General features: G+C 35.0%; 1 protein-coding gene across 1 annotated transcript in view; it reads right to left on the bottom strand.

Moving 5' to 3' along the window:
- Nucleotides 1–1,387: 1,387 nt before the first annotated feature.
- The window catches only part of NYAP2 (neuronal tyrosine-phosphorylated phosphoinositide-3-kinase adaptor 2), a 165,853-nt gene continuing 144,823 nt past the window's right edge, over nt 1,388–22,417 (bottom strand). Inside the window, exon 6 of the mRNA XM_057551589.1 lies at nt 1,388–1,615. Within this exon, the coding sequence (XP_057407572.1) occupies nt 1,388–1,615 (228 nt within the window). The remainder of the gene's footprint in view (nt 1,616–22,417) is intronic.

Here is a 22,417-nt window from a genome sequence, read left to right as displayed (position 1 = left end):
TCCATTTTAGGAAGCATAAATAGTAATTTAAATATACAAAATATATGTGATAGTTTCCTTTTTCTTCATCCGTGGGGATATTTATAGTCAACTAACAAGTTACTCTTAAAAGATATATATGATTTATTTAACTTAAATTTTACCACCACATAAAATTGAATCCACCCCGTCTCCCATCCCCTGCATTTCCTGTTTCTTCCTTGAAACAAAATAAAATAAACAATTGGTCATAATTCTTTGGTCATGGTGTCATCATCAGTAAGAATAGGTGTGATGAACATGCACAGAAGATTACACCCCCAAAATATGGTAATAACTAATTTGAAAAATTAACATGAAATACTACTCCATTCATGGACCTAAATTTTGAGAAAGATTGGCATTTAGTATACTAAAACATGTAAACTCATCTGGTTGAATGTATATTGGTCATTTTCTAGGGGAAACAAACATACACATGAAAAGTTACTCAAAAATAGTGATGGCAGTGGCTCTAATGCCACTGGTCCCATCCTCTTGAAAGCAGTTGTGCTGTTTAACCTTTGATTCCTTGTTCCTTCCATTATCACAGTGAACCCTGGTCTCCTCCAATCAAATCAATGATGCAAGGACATGTGTCCCTAAAGTCATTTCTGAAGGAAATGTTTTCTGCTGGGATGTCCAAATATATCCTATTAACTTTCTCTGGAGTCTGACTAACCATTACTTAGTATAAACAAGATGATACTGAAGAGAAATTCTTATAAAGCCAATGTAGCAAAAATATTGGTGTTGATGTAATGTGGACGTCCAAATTCAGCATCACATTGCCATTCATTTCCTGTCAAACCCTTGAAAACGTACAAAGCAACAGATGTTCCTAACGAATATGATATTCAACTTCTACATTACTAGCACCAGAACATATATTGTGTGATTGAACATAATCTACCTGTGTACAGCTCGTGTACAGAAACCAAAGGTGGGCAGAAAGAAACATTTTAAATGCAAAAATTAATAATCAAAGGCATCAAGGGACATATAAAAGAGATAACAAACCAGTTAATACCGAAATTGTATCATATAGTAAAACTCTTGATATTTCTATCATTTATATATGTATAATGTGTATTATTTCAGGTGTCACCCATAAACTAGTAAAATATTTACATCTTAATATCTTCTGGATTCAAAATAATCCATGATAAATAAGTGTGCCTTAAATGCAAGGAAATACAGATTTTATCTTGAACTAGCCACGAGTAGGCACAGCTTCCCATGGGTTTTCCAGGGAACCACTGGCATTCCATTTTGACTGAGACGATACGTAACAGTTACTTATCACATGACCGAGTCGACCTCCCTCTTCGTGTTAAGTAATGTGGAGCTCACACCATCCTGCACACAGTCATATGGCAGTGTCCCAGAATACCGTTTGCTGTTTAGAATAGGGTGGAGGGCTGTACTTCTTTGTACCCGCATTCTTCTTCCAGCTGGGTAGGATAGGCATGCTATCCTGTTTGCAAAGGCCCTTTTCCGTTTTCTGTCTAGCTTTTATTTCCTTGCACAAGCAACGTTTTTTCTCAATCATCTCAAGCATTGTATGGTCTCCATGAAACCACTGCATGCATGCCACCTAGCAAAAAAGAGTGAATACAGAAAAAAAAAAAAAATGGAATGAAAGCAGTTTTTTTTTCCACTGTGCTAGTAGTTGTTTCGAAAAATGTCAGCTGTTTTTGAAATTCTTACAAAGCAAAATTAAAAGATGGAAACTGTAAATAAAATTTGTAGTTAAATTATTAAATGTTGTAATATTATTAAACAATAATTTAGGCAGGAATAGTTTACCAATATGTTCTAAAAGTCCATGCTATGGAAATAAAACCTTTTTAAAAAATTTTTAAGCAATTTGCCAAAAATTTAGCTATTACTTCTATGTTGAGTCCATTGTCGTATGTGTTTCAATATGTCTAAGTTCAATTATTAGAATTACTTTTCAGTGAGATCTAATATGAATGTGATATGTTTTAAAGATGTTAATGAACAATTTTATTAGTAAAATAAAACTTGCGTTTGTCTACAAATAACAAATAGAATTAAGACTTTTAATTATTCTTCTACCAAAATGAGTTTTAATTTGCATCTAATGCTTGGAATTTACATGCTTAAATAATTATTCTGCAAAGCAGTTTTGCTATACTTTTTGGTGCTTCAGCAAATGTCTAATTAGAATCGTTGGCTTCTGCAATCATACTGACCCAGATCCCGAATAGTTCCAGAACTTCAAAGAAACAGATTCATCAGTTCAGTTGGGTACCAGGAGAAGATTCAGTGCTGACTATATATTGATACACATACATCTATTTCTGGACAGGTAAACACTGCTCCCAGGTGTATGTGGCTATGCCCACCAATAACTGTTCTTTAGAACAGAGCTAGCGAGTTGAGTCAGTGTCACAAGAACAGCAGTGTGATTGGGCCAAGAATCCAGGATGGTGATGCTTACACTTAATTGTTTAAGCAAATCTACTCTGACTTGAAGAGTTAAAATAGCTCACTTGGAGTCACTCAATTTGATGGCACAATTTTAGGAAATAATCAGCAAAAACTTATATGTATAACACTTATTCTATACCAGATCCCTTTCTTCATATTTTGCATAGTTTAATGCATTTATTCCTCACAAAGATAATGCTCTGAAGTAAGTACTATTTATTAACCCATAATGACGAGTAAAATGAGACTTGACGAGATTTAGTAATTTGCCTAAGCTTACAGAGCCAACAAATGGCAGAGTCAGGATTTGAATCCAAGAGTTTAATCTCCAACACCTGTATCTTAACAACTACACTCTACTGACTCTCATAGTGCATGCAAAACTGGAAAGGATTGGGAAGATATATCAGTACAATGCCTTCAATGTACAGGTGAGGAAGCTAAGACTTCAAGAATTTACATATCTTGTCCAAACCAGACAGGTAGGCTTTGGTGTGAACAAGGGAAAATTCAATTCTCACAATTCTTAATTCTTTATGGAGAGGGCAGGATCTTGAGCTAGAAGTCAAAGATTCAAATTCGGGATGTGTCAGATTTCCACTGGTCACTTCCATGTCTTTGTTTCTTTACATGAATAACTGAATTGATAATATCTTAATTTCAGAAGTTAGTATAAAAATTAGATTGCATAATGAAGGTGAAGTCATTTTTAAAACAGTGAAACATTGCCCAAGAATTATTATTCTAACACTGACAGATACCCAGCAGCAGTTTTCCATACCTGCTCTCTGCCAAGCATGTGCGAAGAACTCTGTATATGTTATGTTAAATCCTCCCAGCCACACTGAAAGTGAGGATTTAGCTACACACTACAAGTGAGAAAGCTGAGTCTCAGAAAGTTTAAGGAACTAGATCAAAGTCATAGGTTATTGGCTGTGATACAGGTCTATATCAAACTCAGATCTGCCTGACTCCAAAGTAAATCATCTTTCTATTACAGCAAGCTCCATCTCCTGAATATTATTTAGAAATTATAATGAGTTATTATTGTATGTACCACCATTTCCAGATGCTACTCAAAAATGCAAATATATTTACAGCTTTATGAGTGAATAAAAAATGTTTATCAAATAAACCAAAATCAATGACTTGGACTTAGATTCCAGAAGATGATACTCTTAGATAAATATCTTGTATGTAATGAGCTTACCTTGATACAAAGTTTCTTGAAAGGATGGGCTGTGTTTGACACCTTTTGGTGTCCTCTAGCCCCTAGCCCAGGCCCTGGCCATGGCTGTTCACTTTTTAAGTGAAGTTCTAGGACAACAAACAACAGATTTTTGTCCTAACAGGAGATTGCCAAAGTAGCTTGAAATTTTTTCAAAAGATTTATAGTATTTTCTAACATGATAATCTAAGCAATAAAAATACAATAACTCTATTTTGGTGGAAAGACAAGCAAAATTTATTGAGTGACTATAAACTGTTATAAATGGAATTTATAACACAGAATTCCCAGAGGGTCGGCCCCAAATCGCATCCAACACAGTAGCCCCAACATGCAGAACAGAGTCATTTAGCTTTCAGTAAATGTTTTAGGAATGAATTGAAGCCACTATCATTGAACAACAGTTTTTGTTGCTTCTCAGAAAACTCTCAAGATAATTTTCTCCTTAGTAAAATCTCACTGGATTTTACACATCTCAAGGAAATCGCAAAACCTCCAGTCTTCTTTAAGGTAAGATATTTACAGCATCACTTCAATATTTTCATGGTATTTACTTGTCCACACAAACATTAAATTACTTATTACTTAATTACCTTTAATATTTGTAGGGTGTGAATCAGTATATGTAACTGCAAAATAATAATTTTCCTGGATTGCTCTGACAACAGTGTCACCAATATATTTCATTATATTACATTTTATTTCATAGTTGTCATTACAGTTCATAAATGCATTACATTGTCTAGAATAAGTATGTGTTTTCAGTCAATTACTAGTTTATGCTATATATGTCAATTTATTAAAAAAAATCCATTCTTTAAAAATCTAAGGAGTAGGAATTTAAGAAGAAAGAGTTATATGGTTTTTCATATTCTTTACATTTTTATTTTAGAATAGTTATATATCCACTTGATTGAGATATAATGGTTCAAAATATTAGTAGAAGAAAATCAACCTTGTTTTTCAGACTGACTGAAATATTGAACTGTCTTCTTTTGGGGGTCAATTATATAGTCAGTAAAAATTCCATGAGAAAGCTTTGCCCAATACGTGAAAGAGGGTGAGGTATTCTAAGAGAATTCAAATACAGGTTGTTAGAAGATAGAAAATTAATTTTTTGATTTTAAAAAGTTTAACAAGTCTGTCAAGTCTGCTGTAGAATCTTCTCATGTTAAATCTGCTATCAAACTTTTTTTCTCATTAAAATACCCCACCCCCAAATTATTATTATGTTACAATGATATGAATGAAGGAAGAATGAGATTCATTTTGGGGAAGATAAGTCTGTTTTTCATATTTACTTTTAAATAATGCATGTTTTTGAATATTTCTTTCTGGAGGGTACACATTGTTTTTAATTCCCCAAAATAAACTCAGTGTTACTTCCATGCCTATTGACATAGCCAAATCCCTCCCCCTTAAAATGTGTCAAAAATTATTTCATTCTGATAGTAAGATATTATGCTTTAATTCATTATTTTAGACATAACAAATAGCATGTTTAGCCATTATATGAAGTGTGTTAAGGCTACTACCCATAAAAGATATCTAGACTTTCTCATTTTTTGTTTATCATCAGATTCTTCATATTTAGTTTAAATTTAGCTGTGAAATTCCATTCCACTTCACCCTGTAGTTGAAAAAACTCTGTGAGTCAATTTACAGCTAATTTGAAACTAAGCTCAGTAAATAAACGCTTCCAGTTTAGTTATTTAATCAAGTGTCCTGTTTCTCATCTTTAATCCATATGCATTTATTGTATGAACCATGAAGGAAAGAAAAAATACACAGGCAAGTTAAGCATGCATTGGAAGATAACTGTTCAATTAATATGAACACACTTACATATCTTGGACAAGATTCTCCTATTAACAAGATTCAGTGGAGGCAATATTCTCGGCTAATTTCATGGAGATAAAAATGAAGTGAAGCTCCTCCCCAAGGAGGTGAAACATAAATCACCATTCCTTAAGTGTAGGCTATACACAGGACTTCTTTCCAAAGAGTACACTCTAGAAAGGAGGAGGAGAGGAACTTTACATGAAGAAACCTGTCAAACACTACCTACGCCACACCTGGTGATCAGCAGTAATAGGTGATGTTGACAGTATGCACCCTTGATATGATGTGATAAGAAGGGCACTTTACCTGTGTGGTTTTCCTCCTCCACACCATAACTTAGTCTAACCATGAGAAAAACACCAGATAAACCCAAACTGAGAGCCATTGTACAAAATACCAGTTCAGTAATCCTCAAAACTGGCAAGGTCATACAAAATAAGGAAAGTCTGAGAAACTGTCACAGTCTAGAGAAGGTCAAGGAGACATGAAGACTGAAATTAACTAATGTGGTATACTGGAAGAAATCCTGAAACTGATTGATAAAAACTAAGGAAATTCAAATAAGGTATGGGTTTTAATAATAATGTATTGATATTGATTCATTAGTCGTGACAAAAACACCGTTATAATGTAAGATATTAACAATAGAGGAAACTGGGTGTGGGGTATACAGGAACACTGTGTGTATTCTATGCAGTTTTTCTGTAAATTTAAAACTACTCTAAAATTCAAAATATATATATTTTTAAAAATAACTTGATGGGACCATATTCTTTCCAAAGAATAATGTATCTTTCATTCTTTAGATGGAAGCAACATGGTATAATGGAAGAGTTAAATGACTTGATTGGGATCTTGATTGCTGTGTGACCTTGAAAAGTCATGTATCTCTCTGAACTTGTATGTACTTCCTATATACATTACATATGTATATATATGCACATAATTCATATATACATAGTATGTACACTTGAATATACTTTATATATAGTATGCATATTTGGAACTGAAAAAATGTAAAGTCCCATACATCGCTCATGATCTTATCTATGGAGCTTTCAATGCATCAGGAATAACATAAATGAGGAGTCTTAATTCACTTCAATAATGACTTTCTCTAAAAAATAATTGAGGGCTCCCCTGGTGGCGCAGTGGTTAAGAATCCGCCTGCCAATGCAGGGGACACGGGTTCGAGCCCTGGTCCAGGAAGATCCCACATGCCGCGGAGCAACTAAGCCCTCAAGCCACAACTACTGAGCCTGCGCTCTGGAGCCCACGAGCCACAACTACTGAAGGCCTCACACTTAGAGCCCGTGCTCCACAACAAGAGAAGCCACCGCAATGAGAAGCCCGTGCACCACAACGAAGAGTAGCCCCCGCTCGCCGCAAATAGAGAAAGCCCACGCGCAGCAACAAAGACCCAATGGCAGCCAAAAATAAATACATTAAATAAATTAAAAAAAATAATAATAATAATTGAAGTACTTCCTGATATTGAGTATATTTCATCCAAGAAACAAAAGAATAGTGAGACTGTCCAATAATAAATCTCCATAATGTTTATTTAAAGTATTCAATTTTTCAAAGTATGTAAACCATAAGAGAAAAGAATACTCTGAAATAAGCACATGGAGAATTTCAATATTAAAAATGATACGATAAAAAAACTGATACAAGCATGCCTATCTCTATTGATTTTGATTTTTATGCCTCATGAGTAAGCACGTAAAAAAACATTCATCAAAGATTTTTGAGCAGGTGTGATGCTGGCTTTGGAATTAAGTTTAGCTGTGAGTCTGAAGATTTGAGAATCAAATTTAATTTCTTAAACAATAGACACAATAGCAATACTAATTTTCAGAAGCTCTAGGGGAAAAAAAAAATCTATCAGTTGCATGTTGCTCTCTCTATCCCAATTTCTGCCACCTGGGTAGCCCATTTTATGAGAAGTCATCATTTCCAACTCTGTAATGACCTATATGGGAAAAGAATCTTAAAAAGAGTGGATAGATGTATATGTGTAACTGATTCACTTTGCTATACAGCAGAAACTAACACAACATTGTAAATCAACCATACTCCAATAAAAATTAATTTAAAAAAAAAAGAAATCATCATTTCCAGTGTGAGGAGTATAAGCTTTAGTCTGGTTGAAAAGGAAGCTAGAGTCACCAAAGTTCTCTGAATTTTCCCTTTGCCCTGAAGACAATTTCTCCAGGAGAGCACGGATAGCATTAGTGGGGCATCAAGGAAGAGCAGGCGTGAAGGCCAGCTGGTGTGATTTGAGAAAGGCAAGCAACTTCTTCAGGAATTATAGGAGGGAGCAAGTCACTTTCACCTCTGCTGTCCCTATCCTTAGGAGTCACAGGTCAGACAGAGGTGTTAGTGCTTTCATTGAAAACGTTCTTCCTCTCTCCTTTAGTGGGTAAAGAGATTGATTCTTTACTAACAAAATGTACATAAAGAATAAACATGTAAGCACCATGACTTTTTTACATATATCTTCAGGAAAACGGACAGGGGTTGGCAAACTAAAGTACACTTGTCAAATAAAGTCCATTGTCTGTTTTAGTACAGCTCATAAACAAGAATTTTTGTTTTAAGCTTTTAAATAGTTGAAAAAAAACAAAAGAAGAATATTCCATGACAGGTGAAAATTATATGAAATTCACATGTCAGCATATATAAAGTTTTACCTGGCATACAGACATGCCCATGTGTTCACGGATTAACTACAGCTGCTTTCACGCTATCAAGTAGAGTTCAGTAATTGGGACAGATACCACATGGCCTGTAAAGCCTAAAATATTTATTGTCTGGTCCTTTAAAGAAAAAGGTTGCTAACTTAATAGGTAAATAGCCAATTAACCCTTAAAATAAAAAAATGCCTGATAGAAGACCAAAAAGGATAATATCAATATTAGTACTATAAAAAAGGCTATAAAACAAAATCAAGAGCATTGATTCGTATATACTTACAATATTTTTCATATCAAGTTTGGCCCATTAGATGAATCATAAAGGATGAGACTTAGATTTAAAATCAGCTCTGACAATTAGTTTAGAGAAATTATTTGGGCACATTTTTACAATTTCATCATTATAAGAAAGAAGAGGCATGTTGGAATTAAAGAAAGAAAGTGGATAATCTGGTTTAAATCCTCTAAATAAGAGATTCAATATAAGGTCAACCCTTTCTTTTAATAACCCTACAGTGGCTATTTGCTTGTCTGTGCTACGTCACAGTGTTGATTCAACTTCAATATGAAAGTTGCTTCGAGAACTTTTTTAAAAATAATGTTAGTGAATTATATTTCTTTTCTTTTTTTCCAACTATATTTTGGAAAGAAAAGGTCAGCTTTGCATAGCATAGGCAACGACATAAACCCTCAATAAACCTTTTGAAATTGACATAACACAGAGACGGAAGGGTTATAATTATCTTCACTTGTCAGCAAATTCACTAATTGTTTTTTTACTTAGTTATTGAATAACAAGTGCTCAAATCCATGTTCCTTGATCATTATATATTATAAGAAAAAAAAACGTCTTTTGCTTTGAATGAGTAAGACATACTCTATGTATCTATGTATGCATCTACCTCTCTTCCTACGTATTTGTGTAAAATAATTGAAAGCATATATAGGTGACCCAACATCACGGTATTTTCTATGGTAAATATTAAAAGGTACAGTCAAATAATCCATGTGACTTTACAATGACTTATAAATACCATTTATTCTACTTTGAAAATTACAGATTCAAGGTCAGGAAGATGGTTCCACACTAAATGAATTTTTTCTTTTTTCATGAAGGCCGGAATGAAGCTAATTCAACAGAAAAGTGTGAAATATCAAAAATAAAAAACTACATAATGTAAGTGTGCAAAACAAAAAAAGATAATATAAATGTGCAATATTTTTCTTAAAAAAGGTAACATAAGTTGACAAAACCAAAAAAGCAGGGACTTATCAGTTCCATGGGCCTGGAAAAGATCCTGGCTTTTAATCTCACTTTGGTGATGTTGTACAAGCTACTTATCTGGTTTTCTTGCTTGAGATATTATGAGAATTAAATATTATATCTGAAATGTTCCTAGCTTTTAAACTTTTATGACAGTATTTGAAATAATTGCATCCTTGGGATAACTTTAGCATTTTCCATAGTTTTTTGCCTATGTTTTTTTCATCTTTAACTCTGATCTATTGATTTTTTTTAAATGATTCCTTTGTAATTCTCCTTCATTTATCAGCAGTGTTGATTTAGAACCTATGTTTTGTGAAAGAATTATTAGACAGATACACACTTGAGGTATATACTGAAACTGCAGTGTTTATTTCAGTTGGTCTAAATTTAGCTTTGAGATATAGATATATTATTAAAATGAGAACCATGTCTTGATTTCAGAGGTGCTTTTGAATGAGACATCATGGGTATACAACCCTCATCCTTCTTTTTCTAGATCTGAAGATCTGCCTCAGTATGCAATCTCTGATCAACTCTAAGAAACATCACATGTTGGTATTTTAAGCCATATATGCTATTCATTTTTACATATCTGTGCTTGTTTATATCATCAATTATGTAAAAATCACTGATCATAAAGATTTTAAAATTGTAAGTTAATAAACCTTACAATTGCATGGCTATAAATAGAGTTTCGAGTTAATATAGATTGCTCGTTTTTCTCTGCCTGCAAAATGAGGAAAACACCAAACTCTTCAGTTTTATAGTGATGTCCTATAATCAAGACCCAGGTCACAAGTCACTTTCAAGGACAGAGTTTGGTCTGAACTACTCTGCTAAACAGTGGCAATTATAGCTGTTTCCAAGCTCTGCCAGTACACTGCACATCTCTCTGTAATAAAAATAATCCTATTTTTGTGTGCACGTTCGATTTCCTTCTTTCTTAGGGGACAGAATAAGGTGGATAAAATGGATATCATGGCCTGGTTTTACCACTTATTAGTTGTGAGGTCTGGGACAAGTCATATAATCTTCCTGAGACCTTGGTTCTTTATCTGTAATATGAAAATAATAAGACCTCAGGTTTGCTGGGAGAATTGCATGTAATGATTTAGCATCTACTTCATTGTGGACACAAAAATATAGGCTCCTCTATCCCTAGTAGACTGTGAGTTCTTTGAAGATAAGGAGGGGCTCTATAGTTAATACTTACATCCTTATCCTTTAGCACAAGGAAGTATGTCATAAATACTCATGCAAGGAACGAATGAATAAACAAATGGGTGACTAGAAGAGCAATGCTCTCTCAGTGTTTTCAGAAAAGGGGCTTCGGAAATTTTTGATTTATTGAATAATTTGATTTCACTTTGGCTCAGCTGAATCCAATAATATCCCAAATTGTACAAGGTTAAAAAATATATTTCCTTGGATTTTTGAGCCACAGAAGACATCTAACGTTAAACTCAGCCCTCCCTGCCATGTGAGCCATAATCTGGGTGTTCTACAGCTGAAAACACTCTAGGGTGTTTGAATCCTTGGGGTCTCAAGGATTTGAGTTCTGGGGTCTCAGAATCCTTGACTCTTTGGCTCAGGTTAAGTGACAAACTGATGCTCCCTAAACTTTAGTATGTGGTTATCTCCCCTTGGGAATTTGCTAAAATCAAATCCTTGGGCATTACACTTAGAGATTCTGAGTCTAGGTTCCAGGTAAGGTGGGTCTCAGGCAACTGCATTCAAATGGCCCAAAAGGCAGTTAATGCTAGTCCATAAATGTTTCTCAAATCTGTCATCATCTTTTACATTTCCAGAGTCATTTTCCTGGTTCAGTCCCTGGACTATTAAGATTGCCTCTAATGTTCCATTTACTGGCTACTTCTCATCCACCATCCACACTTCTGCCCAAGGGCTCCCTGCAAAGCCTCCACCAAATCATGTTAACTCAACCGTTCACCTTTACCTAAAGAAAATAGTTAATGCTCCAGGTCCATCACAATCAGCTTCAATGTTGTCTTTTCTGGCTAATATTTTTTACCCAGCCATTTACTTCATACGCCAGTCATAACTGACTACTCAAAACTCAACCGGGACCACAGGCACACTACTTGTTCCCATTTTTATCTCAAGCTGTTTCCTCATTCTGGAACTCTCTTCCTCTCTGCAGCCTCATCTTTTCTGTGAAATCCCACTTATGCTTTTAAAGTTGAGCTAAATGCAGCAAGAATCCATTGTGAGATCCTCTATGACTCTGACAGCCATGCTTGCTTATTGCTGGAGTACCATCTACTCATTCATTCATTCATTACTGAAATCAGCAACCTCTTACACCATGCTATGAATGCGTGTGTTTATTACAAGTTTTGGACAAGGTTCTGAACTTCTGAAAAGCGCAGATCTTGTTTACACCATTTTTGTAGCCCTAGAATCCTGAGTTAGTATTCCCATAGAAGTCTCACAATGTTTTAAATAGTTAAAGCTTCATTGAAATAATATTTCAAAGTGACTAGTTTGAGAGGTAAACTTTTTCACTACATTTTTCTGATTATAAAAGTAAAATATACCTATTATACAAAATATGGGTAATAATATCATAAGCAAAAATTATCTGTGATACCACCATACAAAAAATGTAGTAAAATCCTCACATAAATCATATATATATTGTGATATCTTATGTATGTATAAAATATCTTTTTTTAAACTTGGGATTATACAGTATTATTATATCCTCAAATTTTTCTCATTATTAGAGTCTCAAATACTTTTTTCAAGACATGATAATAAAAACAAATTATTCATTATGAATATCTTTATTTAGTCATTTTATAATTGCTCACATTTGATTGGCTTTCATTTCTTAAATGCTGTAAATAATGTTTCAATATTTTATGATTTTTTTTCTTCAGGAAGCCACTCAAACAGTAATTCTCAAGTCAAAGGGTCAAAACATTTTAAGGCTCTTGATACAGATACAGCCTATTTGTCTTCCAGAAAAGTTAATCTATTTTCCATTCCCACAGCAGTGTGGGACTTATACCCCATCTTTATTAGCACTGAGTTGTGTTGCCAAAAGAAACAAGCAAGCAAACAAACAAGCAAGAAATGTTTCTGCATTTTATATGTCTAAAAGAACCCTTTGATTTCCAAATTTACTTTCATTAATAGAGAGTTGAATGAGTTTGGATATTTCACAAATGTTTAATAACAGAAGGGTTGACACATAGCCTTAGTTTATTCTTTTTTTCTAATAAAGGGATAGTTTTACTTACTAATTTATATATTTTAAAATTTAGCATATTTATGCATTATTTATATTATTAATTTCCAATGTTTGACACTTTAGTCATTTACATTATTACTAACAGGTGTTTCTAATTTTTATGTAGTAAAAGCAGTTAATTTTTTCAAAATTTCTCCATTTTTTTGTTTTTTAAATTTCCTGACTTTTTGATAACCTATAAATATAACTCTTTATGTTTTTCAGAGTTTATGGTTTTATGGTACTCATGAATTCACCTTTTACTTCATTTGTTTACACTCTTCTTTGTTGCTAAAAGTACATTGCTTAGGAAGAGAAAAATATATTTAATAAGAAAAATGAGACAAAAGGTAAAACAAAAAAAGGACAGATTTTACTTTTTAATTTTTCATGAGGTGAGAATCTACTTTTATTTATTTCACATATCTAATCAATTGTTCAAGCACATATTTATCAATCATAGTGGTTAAGCCATATTTCAAATTCTGTAAGTAATTCTGTACTTTAATTTCATTTTATGAGGTAGTAGCTGGTATAAAACTGTCAATCATTAGAATATGTATATCAGTTCTACCTTAAGGAAAATGATGTCTAAGTGAAAAACTTTTACTTCTCCTCTTCAGATTACCCTGGTGTAATCATTATCTTCTTAAAACATAAATCTATATGAATACACACGTATATACACACAATCAGTCTTTTGCAAAAAAAAAATACTGTTTCATTCTCCAGCTTCAAATGATGCATATATTGGACAAATATAGTTTTCCAGGTTGCAATATATTATATCAAAGTCTTCTAAAGTGCTTCATTTTGGAAAATATTTAACAATTATGTTTAAAAGAATCATTACATTTCATTAAAAGAAAATCAAAGTCTGTTTTGAAGCTGTCTGGGAGCTGACCATATGCACATACACACGTGCACATGAATACATATACATACACACAATTCATATATAGTCAGAAACATATGTGTGTATGTGTGTATAAAAGTATGGATCATACATTTGTGTGTATATGTATGTATTTGTATGTATATTTGTGCATATATGTGTATATCAGACAAGTATGATTAAATTATTGAAATCTATAGGTTTCAAAAACCAAAATTATAAAAGTTTTGCTGAAAGAATATATGTGTCTACAATGTCACTGAAGAAAAAATAGTAGGCTAAAGTTAATAAAGTCTCATATCTTGAGATTCTTGATTGATCTCAAGGAATGATCTCAAAACACCCTTGAATGATTTTATAAATGTTCTAAAATTAGTTAGCAAGCTACATTCACCTTCGATCAAGTGACTTTGGAATGAAGGATTGTCACAATCTAAGTAATAATCATAAGAACATCAACAATGCAATAATAGCAGCAACCATTATTTATTATACGTAAACCATGTTCCAGACACCCGACTGGCACTTAGCATATATCAATTTCTTTAGAGCTTAATAACTATATAAGCATGTCTTATTGCTATTTGTTAGATGACAAATTGAGGCTTGAAGAGGTTAAATAATATGGGTAGTATCATATTGCTAATAGAAGGCAGAACTAGAATTGGAATTCAAGACAAAATATACCAAGCGCTAAAGTCTGTGCCCTTATCATTACACTGGATTGTCTCACAGCTAATTCTGAGTAAAGTGACCCACACTGGAAACACACACACACACACACACACACACACACACACAATTGTTAGGGTACTTTTCACATATTTACTTCACATAGCCAATAACATGGGAAAGTGTGCTGGGTCGAATGAAGGTGGTAAAGTTTGCTGCTGAAAGATTGAAAGATGAGAGGATTTATAAAGTATCAAAACTTTGGGGGAGGGATGAAACTTTGACCTTGTTATTTGTTATATTTGTCATTATTGTCATCACACCATACTCTCTGCCATTATCAAGATCACGGGCACGATAACCGTATAGCATCTCCTCTCAGTGGGCAAGGCACTGTGTGAATACTCAGCCTGATTCATTTCAGTTTAGCCTCACAATAGCCCTGTGATCACCATATTATAGATGAAAACATCAAGTTCCAAAGAGGTTAAAGATCACTTAGCAGTCTCTAGAGACTGATTCCATACTGGGTGTGAAAGGGAATTATTAATAGAGCAGAACACGATCACCTCCTTCCCCAGGTTAGACCCTCTAACCATAGCTCAGATTCCTTGCCTCTAATCCACAAGAATATATTCATTAGTCCCCAGAGTATTTTCACCTGGTTATATTTAATATCCCACGGTTAAATTGCAAAGGTAGTTCTCTGTCTTCACTTTACCCCCCTCCTGGCTTCCTTCTTAAAGAAGTTATTACTAAAACATCTAAAGGACGGAGCATCGTGATCGGAGATGTGTCCAAGTGGTGAATAATATCAAGTCCAATAACAATAAGAACAATGGGGGGATTCCCTGATGGTCCAGTGGTTAGGACTCCACACGTTCATTGTCAAGAGTGCAGGTCAATCCCTGGTCGGGGAGCTAAGATCCTGCAAGCCACACAACATGCCCCAAAAAATCAAAAAAAAAAAAAAAGAACAATGGTTCTTTTCTTGCTATATAAGAATACCTCCATCTCATCTCACTTTCAAACTGGTTACTCACTGGTTGTATTGCTATTTCCATACAATTGTGTGTTGAGGATACGTTACCTGCTCTGGGTCCTTCACCAAAGGAGCCCCTCTGAAGATATTTTTCTTTTTACTTCACCAACTGCAAGTCAAGTTCATTTCAATAAGCACCTTTTCCTCAGTTTCATGGCAGCAAACAATATCGTAGTCCTTCTACACATATTTAAGCATCTTCAAGTATATTCACAAATATAGTGAGATGTTAGTGCCTCTTGACTGAGTTGCACTGAAGTGTTGGCTGATTCAATGTGTGGCATTAGGAAAAAAAGCCCAAGAAAGGCTGCATGAAGGAAAAAGACCAGGGATGCCTTTCATACCACCATGAAAGAAGACGCTAATTGCATTAAACCATAATTTTATAAAATTTTCACTGTCGCAGAATTTTAGAGGAGAATAAAATTTCAACTTCTAGAAAAATGAAGGTTTTAGACACTTAAAATTGATCACATTTTTATATTACAAGATGACAACTAAATGCAAAGCAAGTTGCTAAAATAGGATGTTAACTTGGTATCTCTTATGAACAAATGCAAAATGCAAATTGGCAATTGTATGTGATTTAGCCTATGTTCTCTGGTGAAAGACTATGATCAATCATACAACGAAAAAGCTATCTGTCCAATAATGCACCATCCATCCAGGTGTGAGTGACATGGTATGTGCATCTCTATATATGTATACAGAGCATGTATACAGGTATAATAAGTAGATTCATCTGTGTAAGGATACAGAAAAATGCAATAGCTTTGAGAAATAATGATAATACTGCATGAGAAAGAGTTGATTTATAATATAGTTCTCAAGGGTCTGAAATTGCCTTAAAGTATTGCTGCATTAACATCTGCATAAAGTTGTGAAGGACATCTAACATAAGCATAAATGATATGTGATATGATATATGACATTCCTATATCAAAATGCAAGATGAGGGGCTTCCCTGGTGGCGCAGTGGTTGAGAATCTGCCTGCCAATGCAGGGCACACGGGTTCGAGCCCTGGTCTGGGAAGATCCCACATGCCGCGGAGCAACTGGGCCCGTGAGCCACAATTACTGAGCCTGCGTGTCTGGAGCCTGTGTTCCTCAACAAGAGAGGCCGCGATAGTGAAAGGCCTGCGCACCGCGATGAAGAGTGTCCCCCGCTTGCCACAACTAGAGAAAGCCCTCGCACAGAAACGAAGACCCAACACAGCCATAAATAAATTAATTAATTAATTTAAAAAAAAAAGCAAGATGAGGCTTTTCAGAGGAAAGTTGATTTACGTCCAAATATCAAAAATATTATGTCTATGTCTTTAGGCAGGGCGATGTATAATCTTAAAATATAGCTATAGATATAAATATAGACATAGACATAGATATACATATATACATATGTATAACTTAATTTGCTTTTTTACTATTTTATGATTATGAATTCTTCACCCTTGGAAAGTAAAAAGACTATAGAAAAATTGTGATACATTTTTTCCCAATAAAGAAAGCACAACATATTCCTCAGCAATTAAACCTAATAATGACTACAATTTCAGCCGTTAATTGATTAAACTAATTGTTTGTATTAGAGAAAAAAAAACACCTCTGAGCAGGTTTCAGAATTAATTTATGTTTTTAAATGCACAAGAACTTTCTAAGTAGAATGCCTTAAAAAGACATTCCCTCAAGGAGCAAACGGTATTACGAGATAAAATTCAATTATAACAAGTGTATTGATGTTTTTCACTAAGAATATTCTCTTAATCACTTACATTAGCATTAATTTAATTTCAAGTTTAATTTCATTACAAAATATTGGTTTTTAATAGTGCAGATGGACTTGACTACAGATAAATTAGGGAGAGTCACATCTCAATAAACATTTGTTTTATTTAGCAAAAGAGAGGGAGGTTCAGAGACAAGCATAATAAGCTAATTCTCAAGGAAAAGGCTTTACAAATCGCTGGTAGAGTTAATAATCATTTTCAGATCTTGGAACAGAGCTGAGAAAGTACATAAAATATATTTTTTCTCCACTAAAATGCATTGCCCAATAGGAGCATAACTTTGTTATAGAATGAGAAACAAGCTGTGGATCATAATACTTCCCTTCTGAAGCCAGCTTTGCTATTTACTAGCTCTGGCAAATCACTTCACTTCTCTTGGCCTCAGGTTAGAAAGGACCAGAGGGCACAAACTGTGAAATGCAGGGTTACATCAGGCTCGCAGGTGTATGTTGTATAAAATGCACAATATTTAAAATTTTTGAACCAATGTGAAAAGAAATCATTAGGTGATATAAGAAGAGAGAGAGAGAAACAGAGAGAGAAACAGAGGGGGACAGGAGAGGGCCAGGGCAAGATCATGCAGAATTTGGCTTCTCTTGAAAAATCAGAGAAACATGGCAACAGTTGGCTGCGTCTGAGTTTTCTCTCCTCTCTTTAAATAGGCTTGTCTTTCCTGTTCAACTTGATTCTATGTAATTCACTGCTGAGGCAAAGTGCCAGTTGCCATTTTTCATTTCACTAGGAATAAAACTTTTCATTTGATAGAAAAATATTTTCTGCCCTGTTGATTCTATCAAAGTGAGAAAGTACTCATTTCCAATGCCTCCTAGGCAGCTGCAGGCATTGGGGTCTGCGTCTCCCTTACCTCACCATCTAAATAAATTTCCTTTCATTCTGTGATTTCAAGTCTGAGCCACGTTGACCTAAAGTTTGTGGCCTTTCATCCTAACTCAAAATAAGCACTTATGCCCCAAGTAATCAAAATAACCCTTGTAATGTTGACCATAAACTAATTGGACTCCAATTAGTTTATGGTCAACATTACAAGGGTTTATAACTAGACTCTAATCCAATTATAATTGGATTTCCTCAAAAGAAGTTGGCCATTTTCCTTTTAGCCAAATTCATCCAAATTGTTATGGGGTCAGTATGGAAAGGCAGGAGAAAATGAACATCTTGTACAAGAAACCCAAAATCAGCTTAAGAGCAAGCAGTTTCCTTGTAGCTTACGATCTACCAAGCCAAGAGTTCAATAGAGAGGTTCCTTCCTTGCTACCTAATTCATGTTCTCCATCTCAATTTCTTCTCGCCTGCTTCCCACGCTGTTTACTTACTGCCCAAGAAGACATCCTTCATATCAATGGTAATTCATGTTATAACCACTGAGGATGCCAGCTCATTTAAAAATACCTTTCCTAAATCAGTACTCAAAAAGCTTCTCTGATTGTGAAAAACATATGCTCTTTCAGCCTGAAAGATATTACCTAGAAAATGGCTCTTCCATCCCAGGCCCTCTCAGCTCCTACCTTTCAAATAATCAATTATGGGTTGCAGTATCATTCTCCACTATACATAAGGACCAACTTATGCTCAGAAGTGGAATCAAAGCTAAGACTTAAAGCAATAAAATCCTTGGTGGTGAGAAATGGAATATTTTCTGCCATATCAGTAAACAAAGGATGTCACAGCCATCAGTGATTGCAGCCACAGCCAATGGTGAGCTGGTGAGCCCTAAGAGAACTCAGGAAGGAAAGAATACCTGCCGTCTAGCAGCCATCAGACTGCAGCCACTCCCTAAGGTGAGCCCTGAGGAAACTCAGGCTGTGAAAGCACAGGATACTGGCCCCAGAGAGCTGAGGTGCATTATCTAAGGAATGATTTCAGTGAGCCCAGATTCTTGCATCTTCCCATACATAGAAAAGGGCTAAATTCCTTAGCTTGAGATGTCTGGTTTTCCTTAATTAACAATAATCTTTTGATGTTCAGACTACCTGTCCTTTGTTGCAAAACTCCTATATACCCTGGCTTCCCCCATCACCTCCTCGGAGCAGTTCTCTCAGGGTTACTTGAGATGCTGCCTTCCGGGCTTGAAGTCCTAAAAATTCCCACCAAATAAAACATAACTTTCAACTTTTAGGTTGTGAATATCTTTTTTTAGTTGACAGTGGAAATGATTCTAGGATTGTCCCTGTGCCTCGGCCATATTATGCTACCCTCATTCACAAGTCACTATAGCATTTGCCTTACTAATGCCCTTCAATTGGGGGCTTCAGAGAAAAGAAAGAGAGTCAACAGAGGGATAATGCTGGGAAGAGCAGAATGGAGAGGGAATTACTACTGCTATAAGACTTTTGTTCCTAGAGAACTGCTTTCATCAAGTCATTCATCTCCCTAGAATGTCAAAGGGCTTCCATCGTCAACAGTATTATGTTTACATAACTTGGTGCATTTAAACATATGGACCTTATGGCCACCTCTGCTTTCATGATCTCATTGCCTACAACTCCCTTATTAGAACCCTGGGTTCTCTCCAGCTTGTGGCAGTGCATACCATTCCTGATTCAAATCGACTCTGCTCAATTTCTGTAACAACCTCAATTGGGAAAAGAATTTGAAAAAGAATAGATACATGTATATGTATAACTGAATCACTTTGTTGTACACCTGATACTAACACAACATTGCTAATCAACTATACTCCAATACAAAATAAAAAGTTAAAAAAAAAAAAAGTCTCCCTCAGTCAAGACTGCTAGGTGTCCAAGAAGATGACATACCTACTACTTTTGAAAATATGAGGAATCCCTTTTGGTATGCTGCTCTGGGCCCAGTTTCTAAGAGCCTGAAGAAGTAACTGACACAACTTCACAAGTCCATGCTTTCATAAAACTATGACAAACTTTCTTCCCCCCAGTTCTTACCCAGATTTAGACCAATAAATCACTCAGAAATAAAATATGGGGAGAAAATGAAAATCAGAAAGACAAAGGACAAGCAGGAGGATATGGGTGTTTTGTAATAGTTTGTAGAATCCTTCCTACCAGAAGGATTCCAGTGGAATTGAGGTGGCCAAAAAAATCCTACTGTTAACTTTCATCTCTACTTCCCTATTTCAACTGCTCTTCCCATGGCTCCCCGCACCTGCCAACATAAAGATCATTCTAACCGCATTTGCTGCATTCTAGTAGAATAATTCATACACTACTCATGAAAGAGCTTACAATTTCTCATGGCTATACTTAGGACCCTAGTATTAAATAATAAAGAACCAATATATTTTAATAATTTTAATTTCTTGGAATATCTTCCTTAAGACAATATTTAATTAACCTTTTTCTAATGAAATTAACATAAATGGTTTTCTAAGTTGCTTCATAAAGAAGAGTGCTCAAGCTCAAAACCGTACCTGATTGGATGGTTTGCATCTTCCAGTATCCAAAAAACAACATGTACGGAAGGAGGCTTCTTTGCGGTACTAATGGTAATTAGGGTGCTAAACACATTATTAACAACTAACTTATACTGAACACACATAATGTGTCTGGTGCTCTTCCAGATGCTTTATATATGCTAATTTAATTACTCTTTGCATCCATCTATAAGGTCGATAGTATGATGCCCATTTTACAGATGAACAGTTGAGGCTCTTAGAGTACGAAACATGCCCCAATCACTGAGCAAATAAGTGGATGGAATAGAATCTGAACTCAGGCAAACTAACTCCACAGCCCCCATTTTTAAGTCTTCTACCATGTGGCTCTGTTCTTGGGGCGGCTGTGTGAATACAATGAGGTTATATATATAAATATTTCCTGTTACATAGATATCACTGTTCTGGGAAAACAGCATGTGACCAATAACTGTTCATTTTTCTTCTCTTGCAATTTCATAGATTGAATAACTGAGGTTCAGAGGAGTCAAATCACTTGCCCCAAGATGGGTCACCTGGTAATAGAATCGCCGGGTCTTACTCCAGAATCTGCAAAGTTGCACTGCTTCTGTATGAATGCAGTAAGTCATCAGGAAGTCCGAAGACTGTAGGCACTTCCGGGATCATCCCCTCCACTTTTGCACCATCACTGCTATCACGATTTATGCACTTCTGTGTACAATAATTATGTATTGAGTATTCAATCCCTTGAAGTTACACAGGGCCTTGTGACTGAATTCTGAATGTGTGTCTCTCTCAGGACAGACATATAAAAATCTGTCACACATGACACTCTCTCTTTTTCCCCATCTGTCAGCCTGAGACAGAGGATTCAGCTGAAGGCTCAGAGGTTCTCAGGAATGACAGAGTCATGGGTTCAGAGGAGCCCACATCTGTCCAACAATCAGGAACAGCCATCAACCAGGAACATCCATATTGGATTTGTGCAACTAAGAAACATTTTTTCAAGGGAAAAACACTAAAATTTTCAGTTGTGTCTGTTACAGCAGCTCTGTTACTCACTTAACTAATACACAATCACAAATGTAAAAAAGCACACAAAGTGTGAGGAAGTATATAACTCTTGGACAACTTGTGCTCCATCTAGTTTTTTAATATGGCTATAGCTGGATCTAGAGTAGAATGTCCTAGAATGATATTTTCCAACATTTTACATCCTATCTTTAAAAAGACTCCTGTGGATAGACACAAATCTAATTATGGAAATGCCATGCAATATAAGTGATGACTTCTTTACATACATTTTTTTAATGAATGTGTGGGTTTAGAATTACAAAACCAACCCTAGCCTTTTCACAGTCAATAGTCCATTTCCAGTTTTCAGAAAATAGAATTGCATTGGAAGGATCGTTGGGGAAGTTATGAACCGCCTCAGCTTTCTGCTTTATACAATAGAAATACTAGTCTCTGTTACAATTTGACTATGTGGGATGAATGAAATAGATAATATCCTTATAATAAACTTATAAGATGCTAGCTCTGTCATTTAAAGATGTATGCTCACCATACAATCCCTGGAATTAAAACAAAAATGAACATCCTGAGAAAATTGAGCCCTAGAACTGTAGAAAAATGCAAATAATTGCCCATAGAATAAGGAAAGGAGCAATGCCATATTTGGCATTCATAGTAGTACAGAATTTACTTTACAAATAAACTGCAACCCTTTGCTATGTGTAATATAGCCCCGGGATCAACTCTACACTCTTGTCCTCTGTTGGTACATTCCTACGAGGCAGGCCTTTAGAGAACCAGAACTTTTTCCATACTTCTAAATTTGAGCAACTTTTTCTCTCTGCCAGA

The sequence above is a fragment of the Balaenoptera acutorostrata genome, chromosome 8 (genome assembly GCF_949987535.1).
Source record: "Balaenoptera acutorostrata chromosome 8, mBalAcu1.1, whole genome shotgun sequence".
NCBI lineage: Eukaryota > Metazoa > Chordata > Mammalia > Artiodactyla > Balaenopteridae > Balaenoptera > Balaenoptera acutorostrata.
This window is presented reverse-complemented; position numbering and strand designations above follow the sequence as displayed.